The sequence below is a fragment of the Dendropsophus ebraccatus genome, chromosome 1, assembly GCF_027789765.1.
Source record: "Dendropsophus ebraccatus isolate aDenEbr1 chromosome 1, aDenEbr1.pat, whole genome shotgun sequence".
Taxonomy (NCBI): domain Eukaryota; kingdom Metazoa; phylum Chordata; class Amphibia; order Anura; family Hylidae; genus Dendropsophus; species Dendropsophus ebraccatus.
In genome coordinates, this window is record NC_091454.1 from 130369812 (window position 1) to 130381383 (window position 11572).

At 42.2% G+C, this 11572-nt stretch overlaps 1 protein-coding gene across 2 annotated transcripts; it reads right to left on the reverse strand.

Moving 5' to 3' along the window:
* Positions 1-4226: 4226 nt before the first annotated feature.
* Positions 4227-11459, reverse strand: ATP5F1C (ATP synthase F1 subunit gamma). 2 transcript variants are annotated; one of them, XM_069978761.1, is made up of 9 exons: positions 11368-11458; positions 10970-11004; positions 9465-9596; positions 8715-8919; positions 7077-7220; positions 6940-7004; positions 5950-6105; positions 5689-5785; positions 4227-4340 (listed from the first exon to the last, which is right to left on the reverse strand). In XM_069978761.1, exons 1-9 carry the CDS (start codon positions 11445-11447, stop codon positions 4337-4339), a joined length of 918 nt encoding a protein of 305 aa, XP_069834862.1. In that variant the 5' UTR covers positions 11448-11458; the 3' UTR covers positions 4227-4336. The 2 variants fall into 2 exon arrangements, with proteins under 2 accessions (XP_069834862.1, XP_069834863.1); XM_069978762.1 differs by lacking the exon at positions 4227-4340 and having other exon boundaries at positions 5685-5785; positions 11368-11459.
* Positions 11460-11572: the final 113 nt, after the last annotated feature.

Consider the following 11572-nt stretch of genomic DNA (forward strand, 5'->3'; position numbering starts at 1 on the left):
GGTAAAAAGGTTGCAGCTAGGGCTTGTGGGCTTGTTACACCTACACTAGATATGTTGAGGATATGAGAGTGACTAATGCTGTGTTTACACGGAACGATTATCGCTCGAATTTTCGCAATAACGATCGCATTTGAGCGATAATCGTTCCGTGTAAACACAGCAAACAATCAAGCGAAGAGCGAAAAATCGTTCATTTTGATCTTTCAACATGTTCTTAAATCGTCGTTCGCTAAAAATTCGCAGATCGCTTTGTGTACAGTCTTTCAAAGATTCACCCTATGTAAAAGATGGGCTTAAGCAACTTAAAAACGATTGCAATAACACATTTTTCTTACCAATTATCTAACGATTTTTCTCCATCTAAACGGGTATAGTTATAAAAACAAAATCGTTGCTTCAAAATCATGAATCGTTCGATTGGGCGAATTATCGTTCCGTGTAAACCCAGCATAAGGGTCCATTTACACAGAAAGATTACCTGACAGATAATCTGCCAAAGATTTGAAGCCACAGCCAGAAACGGACTATACACAGAGATCAGGTCATAAAGAAAAGACTGAGATTTCTCCCCTTTTAAATCCATTCCTGGCTTTGGCTTCAAATCTTTGGCATCTTTCTGTGTAAATGGACCCTATGGCAGGGCTAGTCTGTTTGTGTGAATTTTTTAGCCTAAAGAAGTGGCATGAGAGATAGTACAGTCATGGCAAAAGGTTTTGAGAATGATACAAATATTAATTTTTACAAAGCCTACTGCTTCAGTTTTTAAAATGGCAATTTGCATATACCCCAGAATGTTATAAAGAGTGATCAGCTTAACAGCAATTACTTGCAAAGTCAATATTTGCCTAGAAAATGAACTTTATCCCCCAAAACACATTTCGACATTATTGCAGCCATGCCTTAAAAGGACCAGCTAACATAGTTTCACTGATTACGCCATTAACACAGGTGTGGGTGTTGATGAGGACAGGGCTGGAGATCAATCTGTCATGACTGGGTAAGAATGACACCACTAGACACTTTAAAAGGAGGCTGGTGCTTGGCATCATTGTTTCTCTTCTGTTAACCATGGTTATCTCTAAAGAAACACGTACAGTCATCATTGCACTGCACAAAAATGGCCTAACAGGGAAGAGTATCGCAGCTAGAAAGATTGCACCTCAGTCAACAATCTATCGCATGATCAAGAACTTCAAAGAGAGAGGTTCCATTGTTGCCAAAAAGGCTTCAGGGCGCCCAAGAAAGACCAGCAAGCGCCAGGACAGACTCTTAAAAGTGTTTCAGCTGCGGGATCGGGCTACTAGCAGTGCAGAGCTTGCTCAGGAATGGCAGCAGGCAGGTGTGAGTGCATCTGCACGCACTGTGAGGAGGAGACTCTTGGAGCAAGGCCAGGTCTCAAGGAGGGCAGCAAAGAAGCTACTTCTCTCCAGAAAAAAAAAAAATCAGGGACAGACTGATATTCTGCAAAAGGTACAGGAAGTGGACTGCTGAGGATTGGGGTGAAGTCATTTTCTCTGATGAATCCCCTTTCCGATTGTTTGGGACATCTGGAAAACAGCTTATTTGGAAAAGACGAGGTGAGCGCTACCACCAGTCTTGTCTCGTGCCAACTGTAAAGCATCCTGAAACTATTCATGTGTGGGGTTGCTTCTCAGCAAAGGGAAATCGGCTCTCTCGCAGTCTTGCCTAAAAACACAGCCATGAATAAAGAATGGTACAAGAATGTCCTCCAAGAGCAACTTCTCCTAACCGTCCAAGAGCAGTTTTGCGATCAACAATGCCTTTTCCAGCATGATGGAGCATTTATGGCAAATAAAGCAAAAGGTGATAACTAAATGACTCAGGGATCAAAACAGAGATTTTGGGTCCATGGCCTGGAAACTCCCCAGATCTTAATCCCATTGAGAACATGTGGTCAATCATCAAGAGACGGATGGACAAACAAAAACCAACAAATTCTGACAAAATGCAAGCATTGATTGTGCAAGAATGGACTGCTATCAGTCAGGATTTGGTCCAGAAGTTGATTGAGAGCATGCCAGGTAGAATTGCAGAGGTCCTGAAGAAGAAGGGACAACACTGCAAATATTGACTTGCTGCATTAACTCATTCTGTCAATATAAGCTTTTGTTACTCATAATATGATTGCAATTATAGTTTTGTATGTGATAAAAACATCTGACAAACACAAAAAAGAGGGCAGCAGCTCATGTGAAAATAACTTTTGGCCATGACTTTATATTGCATATCCGCTTTGGCCCGGCGAATACATGAAAATAACCCAAATTTTTGCGCTAAGCAAATACTGCAAAAAATCTGTGGATTATATTAAGTATTTGCGAGGTGCAGCCCTATTCCCCTTAAGGGCTAAAAATCTATGCCTGCTCCGGAGCACATGTACATTTTTGCACCCTTCTCCGGCTGTCGGATTTACTAAGAGTCTTAGTAATTCTGGCACAGCGCAAGGTGGTAAGGATTTTTATAATACACAACCAGTAGGAAGATGTAGATTATGATCCCGCTGTATAGAGCTCTAGTGAGACCACATCTGGAATACTGTGTCCAGTTCTGGAGAACTCACCTAAAAATCCAGTGAAAGTGGCCTAAGGCCTGTATTACACTGGCTTACTAGTACATACATCCCTACTATGGATCCAAAATATGGACATATTAAAGATGATATGACATCTGTATTTCTGTACAGTAAATCCTGATGGGCCCTCTTCTAAAAAGGGACCTACACTTTGAGAAAAGAAACTATTATGAAAATGGCCCAAGGCTACATTCAGTGATCTATAAAGCAACAGTATGTAAGAAAACACAGGATCCTATTATATAGCATTTAGGAGAGACTTTTCTAAGTTCAAGGGTCTGATTTGTTTTTTGGGGTAAAGGTTTTCTTAATGACAAATAGGATTAACTACTTTTTTTGCCACAAACAATATGGTTCCACAGACAGCCAAAATGATTGTGTGAATAAAGTTTAGCTGTAACCCTATGTTTTAAACACTACATACTATACCAGAAATAGTTTGCCTATTAATCTATTTCTTGCTATACTGGTATATTCACATAATAGTATGCAGAGACAGGAAATAGGGATGGTGATCTACCAACATAGCATATAAAGTCTGATATGACTGTGGAATGTAAAGGGTTAATCTACCAGAAGGTTTCTCCATTCCTTAAAGATACAGGAGGAGCCAGACTCATCTGTGCATGGAGACCTGCACCACCTTATTTTGGGCTCATTGGACTATGGAGAAAACGTAAGCTCAGAACCCAGATGAGAAGCCCTATCTAGCCATGGGTTTATTTACACCATATTACTGCTGTCCACTTTAAGGGTATGTGCACACTATGGAATCCCCTCGGAATACCTGTTGCAGATTGCGCAGCTCACACCCGCTCACCCACATCTCCGCTACTACCATAGGCTTCATTCTATGGTTTGCCATATTCCACTGTCCGCCCAAACAATGAGTGGGTTCATTCTTTGGATGGACGACGCAATATGGCAAACCATAGAATGGAGTCTATGGGAGCAGCAGAGATGGGCGTGGTCACAAGTGTCCGCAAGCAAGTGAGATTTGCGGAATCTGGGACGGGTGTTCAGTCAGGATTCCGTTGTGTGCACATACCCTAAGTTAGCACAAAATCTTGAGGAATCTGCAGATTGTCTTTTAGATGTATTATTTATCTCCCCATTCTCACTTGCGGGCAATCTTGCTCAGTCTTCCTCTGGTGTAGTAGTCAGTTGGCAGAGGGAAACAGATTCCAGAACTGCTCCCATTCTAGAAAAATAGATTCTCCTTAGAATGTATGTTCACAGGATATCCACCAAGATGTCTGACAGAAGCAAGTCTGCCCTTACTTGGAGAACTGGGGTCCCCAGACAAGAGCTCTATTCTTTCCATAACTCTCACAGAAGTAAATGGAGAACACCATGTATATTAAAGCATTTGCCAGGCTGCACAGGGGGAGACTTCCATTCTCCACAGAGGTGGGATCCTCATGATTCAGACATTTATTGCATATCCTGTAAATACGCCATAAAATTCCTATATTTATGTATATCTGAGAATAGCAAGCAAAGGAAATAAAAACCTCCTGATACAAGCATGCTGAAGTCTGTTTCAGATGATAAGCACAGAATCTCTGCCATACCAATGTAAAGTATGCACTAGGGGAAACAAACAGTACACTGCTGGACAGCAATACAATAATTCCACGTAAGGTATTTATTGCAATATAATTTACAAATATTGGTTTCTGTCACAAATAAACCAATCCCTTGAGACATTTATATCCAGACAAGTTGCAAGCTGATGGTCCATTATCTGAAAGGCAAAACAGGAGTTTTAGTTAAATATACATTAAATTCTTATAAAAAGGAAAAAAAAGGTAAGTATCCAAATATAACACAATGAAGGACTACTGATCCTATGCAGATTTATGCTTATGTATTTCTGCATAGATCTAAGTAATATTAACTCTACATTAAAAAGGAATCTAATTCAGAAGAGAGAGAGGACTTTTGATGTGGTTGTAGGTGGGTCCAAAATGATTAAATAGGGAAGAAAAGGGGATTTTTATGTTTTTGGACCAATCAACAATTACATTATAGATACTATTTGTTTGTAGCATTTTCCGTTTCACAAGCAGACATTGCAGTAACTAGAGCAAATATACAAAACCATGCAATATGCAAGCCACAGCGTATGCTTGTACTGCACAGATCACTTTCACGGCAGTCCACCTTATTGTCCAAATCAGAAAGTCCCAGTAAACATTAAAAATCATGCTACACGTCACTATGGAATACCTAAAGGTGGTCACACATACACATATTAGATAAAAGTGGGTTGATGGTTGAATACCCATTGAACAAACCAGCGTCTGAAGAATGTTTGGTTAGCAGTCACATACATTTTAGTCCATATCAGCTGTTGAACTTTAAACTGGCCATACATGACCAATGAGACTGGGAACCCGAAAGATTAGTGGACAAAAGATCTTTCTTAAACCTACAATCTTTACTCTAAAGGCCCTATTCCACAGAACGATTATCGTTCGTATTCGGCCGATAATCGTTCCGTGGAATAGAGTGCAACGATCAGCCGACATCCTTCATGTCGGCTGATCGTTGCAGTCGCTTGTTTTTCAACATGTTGAAAAACAAGCGACTGATATAGCAGCGATCTGCTGCCGTCGCTCCATTGAATAGGAACGTCGGCAGCAGACGCTGCAATATCCTATGGGCTGCCCGGACGATCAGCGATCCACCGGGCAGCCCCCCCGCAGCTCTCCGCCGCCCCCTCCCGCACTCACCCGCTCGCTGCAGCAGCGTTGAATAGCGGCAGCAGCGAGCGGGGAACAAGGAGCAAACGAGCGCTGAGAGCGCTGGTTTGCTCCTCTAAACGACCGGTGTAATAGGCCCATAAGTATAGACCAAAAACGCTCAACACAGACAATTAATTTTTTAGACAATAACATATTGTCTGCGGACAATGAAAATGATTGTTTGTTAAATTACACCCACCGATCATCAGTTTTGGTTGAAATCATCCACTTTCTTCACCTTTTACCTAAAGTTTATGGGCACGTCTAGTACTCAACTAAATAGTCAAAAATCCTCGCTATGCCAGACAATTGTCAGCCTTTTGGAAATGCCTGCCATGTACTTACAGAGCAGCAGCGCCAGAGATGATCTCAATAAGCTCCTTGGTGATGACGGCTTGACGGGTGCGGTTGAAAGTCAATGTCAACTTGTCAATCATCTCGGCTACAGAAAATGGGGGGGGGGGGGGGGGGGGAGTGAAAAAAAAAACAGGAGTTATGCTCTGCATTAACATGCCATTACGAAATAATTAAGGGTCTCCAAAACCATAGGCTGATCCTTTGTAGTTTTGCTGTTCATTTCCCCATAGGGAGGAAATTCTGACTCACAAGCATTCTTGCTGGCGTTGTCCATAGCGGTCATCCTAGCACTCTGCTCACTAGTGGTGGACTCCTTCAACGTGTAGTAGATGACATTGGCCAAAGAAAACTCCTGGTAATTTCTCAGCACATCTGCGTCAATGTCATCATAGACAGTGATGCTCTCTGAAAAAATATTACGAAAAAAAAAAGAAAAAATTACACAAAAACATTTACGTTTGCAGGTAGCCTTCTAAAACTGTACAAACACACAAACAGTTCCAGCAGTCCAGATGAGAGGCATAACTCATTTCAGTAGCCAAAAGACCCCTCCCTTAGGAAGACACCAATGCTGGCCTTCCAGTAATATAAATATAAATATATATATATATATTAATATTACTGCACCGCTGAAAAACCAGATTTTGCTCAGGTTTTCCTCAATGGCCTACCCTCAATATAAGATATGGGGTGCCGGCTCCCAGCAACCACACTAACTAGCTGTCTGAAGGGCCTACACGGCCCATTTCATGTTTATTACTGCTTGTCTTTGTATCACCATACCATTAGTAACAGTGATCCACCATACAGTACCATGTACTGGTGCTACTAACAGTACAACAGGGCAAGGACAGGCATAAGTAAGCTTAACCACTTAAGGGGTCTGCAGTGCTTGCTTGATGATCTGATCAGTGGGGGTGGCCATCAGGATAGAATTTCAATTTTATAAGGTTGGATAACCTAAATAACCTATAATCTAAAAAGTAGGAATATCTAACATAATGGAAAGCTATCTTAATATTTTTACCACTCCACTAAAGTTTTTAGAAAATGAAACTACCAAATTCAGGGCGGTGAAAGCAAACATAAAAATTGCCTTCTTTAAATAAGTTCATTTTATTACTAAGAAACAATTGACTTGAGTGATGACAAGCGATGTAAAGTGCTGCAGAACAAATAAATAAAGCAATTATTATTATGATGAAAAACACACACACACAAAAAAAAATAGAGCCTTACCAGAATTTGAAACGGTGTCCAAGGAGAAGAATGGCTTTTCATCAGTCTTGTAAGAGATCACAGACCTACAAGAGCAGAAATGATCAGCACAAGCTTATGCTGCACAGCAGTTATCAGTCTAAATTAACAATTTATACCTGAATCTATTGAACACAACGGAACCCAGGTCAAACTCATAACCGGAGTTCAGCAGCTCTGAAGCAATCACAGATGCATCACCAAAACTAGGAGGCTTCCTGCCAACTTCCTTAAAGGTCACAAGGAAGTGCTCACTATGGGTCCTTAAATACAAAAAAGGCAATGGTCATTAGAATGGTTTAAGGGAATTCAGGGTTAGAAAAAAAAAACAAAACACAGCACCACCCTTGTCCTTAGGTTGTGTGTGGTATTAAAATTCAGCTTCATTGTCTTTAGGAGCAATTCCAGACCCAAATGGAGAACAAGAGTGGCGCTGTATCTAAAAGAAAGCGGTGGTTTCTGTAAGTCGGAAAACACCAGTACTATTACTTGTGCTTTTTAGACAAATAAAGGTTTAGTTGCTGGTTTAAAATAAAAGTGAATATATGGGCCATTTATAAAAACTGGCACTTACAATTTTTGCTTGTCATATAGCACTGTCATTTCTGCTAGGTTTAGCTGTGGCAAAAGCAAGCTACTGAATGTGGACTTCAATAATGTAGTTCATCATAGCACATCCTGGGGAGAAGCTACATCCTTTGAAAATCTACAGCACACTCACAAATGTAAGAAAGTTTTTCCTGCTGCACGTGTATGTTGTTCTGTATTACTCCATTCACATGCAATGTACTTTTTGAGTGGGCACCAAAGACTTACAACCAGTCCTCAGCAAATTCACTGTGGTCACGTGACCTTCATTCCCCCTTTTAAGTTGTCTCAGTGGAGAATAAATTAAATAAAGTTTTACATTTTCATATGCCTTCAGCATATTTACTGCCATAAATAGTAACCATGAAAATCTTCTCCAGTGTAGGCAATACCACTGTCATACCACTATTCCACCAGGGCTTAGGGCCGTATTACACAGGCTGATCACTATGGTAAACAAGCACCAACCTGTTGTGTGTGTATATTATATATACATACACACGCACACTTCAGAGTTGGTCTCCGAAGTGACAGGCCGCCCAGCAAATTACTGGCCACGGCTGTACTGACCCAGCCAGTGTTTGGCTGTGTGGCCTGTCACTTCAGAGACCGGCTCTGAAGTTCCACCGGAGGCTGCATACAGCGGGCAGAGGTGAAAAGAACTCTGGGTAACTCGGAGAGGTAATGTATGAACTTTATTATTTTCTGTACACAGTCATTAGTTAGCATTGCTATTACACGTAGCGATGCGCTAATGGTTTTAGGTCAGGAACAAAAGACACGATCAGCCAACGATCGTTGTCATCAGCTGATCGTTGTCTTTATTAGGGCCCTATTACACCAACAGATTTATTCTGCAGATTTTTGCAGCCAAAGCCAGGAATGGATTTAAAAGAGGAGAAATCTCAGTCTTTCCTTTATGACCTGTTCTCTGTTTATAGTCTGTTACAGGCTTTGGCTGCAAAAATCTGTCAGATAATCTGTGTGTAAAGGGACCCCAACACTGAGTGAATTGGCCTGATGTGGCAGATTATCGTTCCGCGTAATAGTAACGGGGGAAGCAACACAGCACAAACAGTAGTTTAGTGTCATGAAACTTTTCTAAGAAAAGACATCTGCACTTTATTGTTATCGGTACAAGTGAATGTCCTAAAGCTTTTCATACACACCTCTGAAGCAAGCCTCTCAACTTGTCTCCAACTCCAACAACTTTTACTTCTTTGCCAGTCTCAGAAAGTGAGGAAATTTCATGCTTAATGGCTTTGGCCACAGAGGTATGAATAGCACCACAAAGACCTCTATCAGAGGACACCCCAATAATAAGATGCTTTTTCTTGTCTTCAGGGGCCTTAATTTCAGCTTTGTCATACAATGCTAAGGGAAACAAAAGAGATTGGGAACAAAATCATGGTCTATAGTATAAAAAGTTAGTATAGACCTTTACAACATTGAATTCCCAGCACAATACCATTATACAGCGGGATTACAAATCATACCATGAAAGGGAATCTAATAGGCATATACGAATGTCTATGTTAGTCAAATTGCCACAATCTGTTGCACAGTGGGACTTCAACCAGGAGCACACTTACAGTCAAAGGGGAAATGCATGCTCTTGTTGCTCAGATAGGCATCAAAGGCCTAGTTCAGTGATGGTGAACCTTTGGCACTCCAATTCCCATCATACCTGTGCAGCCCAAGATTTACCTTTTGTTGTCCAGGCATGATGGGAATTGTAGTTTTGCAACAGCTGGCGTGCCCATGGTTCGCCATCACTGGTCTAGTCAACCATCGATACAACCAATTCACTAAACACTGTTGGATAAAGTAGTTTCTTGTAATGACATTTCTTTGAGGCATAGCTGTACAGAACAGACAAATGATAAATCCCCCTGCAATTGCTCCTACTATATTCCTACCTAGAGCTCCGGTTCCATATACTCTAGCTGGTTTCAGCTCTCTTTCGGCTCTAGAGTACTTGGCTGCTGCCACCATCTTCATGGACTTTGTGATCTTCTGGATATTCTTGATGGATTTCAATCGTATGCTAACTGTAGTAGAAGAGTTTAGAGTACATCAATGTGTTCAGCAATAAGTTTGTGTGAATAAGATCCTGACCAACTTCGTCTACACGTGTGTTCAATCGGGCCGCTCCACAGCCTTTTCACAGTCCACCAGTAGAAAAAGAAACACTCTAACCACGTCTTTTATCACTGCTCAATATTTCATTTTTCATCAAACATATACATGTTTATAATCACAGAAACAAAAATTATATCACCCAGTGGATTTGTAGCAGCAGAGTCCTTTGTACGTCCCGATTCAGCTCAGGGCTCTTTGGACGCTGTTCACGGAAGGGATAAAGTTCTCAAATCCATGAAGATATGCGCGACATTTCAAGAGCACACGCTCCCTTTGTCAAGCCTTTGTCAATGTGTTACAGCTCAATAGAACTACCTTCGTATTTCTGAGTCTCTGCTATCAGAACCCGACTGATGTCCTTACAAGCCAATGTGCACCATTAGGATCGGTCATCTGACTTCCAGTATGAATGGAAGCCACTAACAAAATGTTGTTTATACATGTACACAGGTGGTTACGTGCGTATACTATCACAGTAAGAAAAACTATGGCACACGTGGCTATGGGTTGCATTATGCCAAGAGGAGGAGGTGGTATTCTATAATAAGTGCCAGGCATGTAAAGCCAGCCAGAGACATCCAGAACTATTTACACTACACTCAATGGTGTCTCTCATGACATACCAGTGCTGCCAGGGACTCCAATATGCAGATACAAACACTGCCCGAGTTCTGCAGCTCCTTCATACAAGGAGTTAGTGGTTGTTCCATGCCAAAGACCAGACGTGTTAACTCAGGCCCTCCAGTTGTTACAAAACTACAATTCCCATCATGCCTGGACAGCCAAAGCTTTGGCTGCCCAGGCATGATGGTATTTGTAGTTTTGCAACAGGTGGAGGGCCTGAGTTTGACACCCCTGCCATAGACCTTCACCAATTTTATCTCATGTCAAAATGTTACACGGCAGAAGAGTTACAACCCCATATGGGGGTAAAGTAGGCATTTCCGCTGGCTGTGCTGCAGATCTGACACTACATTAGCCTTATTCAGTAAATGTAATACACACTTGGCTATCCAACCAACAATCCATGTGAAGAAGTGAATATAATCCCCTCCAATCTAATTGTCTACTGAAAACCAGTCACCCAGGGCAGATGAGTGTACTGTAGTAGTGCAGAACAGACCCCACCACCACCCTGGTAGTGACAGGGACTTCTGGGACCAACCAAACATTGTCCGGATGAGCTAGAAACCATCCAACTCTACAGGTTACCCTATCAGTATTTTATCCCCTAATCTACATCCCATTCATCACACCGCCCACAGTAATTGTAGATACTTACTGTCCTTCAAGGTTGCCATGTTTCTGACTTGACCCCTAGAACACAGAGTGACATAATAACAATGATCAGACACAATGTATGGTCACACCACCTGCCTGGGTATAGAGGGCACAAAGGACCATACAGGGCAATGACATGGCTGAGGAGCTGCCCCCATGCCAATCCACAATCATATAGGGAGAATTACACTGCAGGCACTAGAGGACATGGTCTTCCCTCCACTCACTGCTCCCAGACACCTTGAAGTACAAGGGCCGGCTGCGGCCTGCTCTATAGCGGCAGTCTTACCCAGAGTAAAGCCTTCGCTCCCCCGGCCACCCCTGCCAGCTGCCCCACTCTGCCCCATCTCCTCCGTGCATGCCTCACGGAGTCGTTACCTGCCCTCCACTCATACTTACCATTGTGGCTGATAGATCAGGACGCTGCTGCGGGACAACATGGTGACTGCAGGCAAGGTCAGACAGCGCAGTAGGCGCATGCGCCGCAACTTTAGCCTTGAAGAGCGGGCAGATGGCGGAGTTCTCGCGAGATCTGTCAGTGTCCTTTAATACCTGGAATCGCCATGTTTGCCGCTGGCATTCCTTCCCGGTGATCTGGAAGAAC

Excerpts from the sequence above, each read along its gene's own strand:
- ATP5F1C (XM_069978761.1), bottom strand. The coding sequence starts at position 11,447 with ATGCGCCTACTGCGCTGTCTGACCTTGCCTGCAGTCACCATGTTGTCC. Across the intron at positions 8,920-9,464 it reads ATATGGAACCGGAGCTCTAG|CATTGTATGACAAAGCTGAA; the intron begins GTAGGAATATAG and ends TGTTTCCCTTAG. Across the intron at positions 6,106-6,939 it reads GGACACCGTTTCAAATTCTG|AGAGCATCACTGTCTATGAT; the intron begins GTAAGGCTCTAT and ends ATATTTTTTCAG.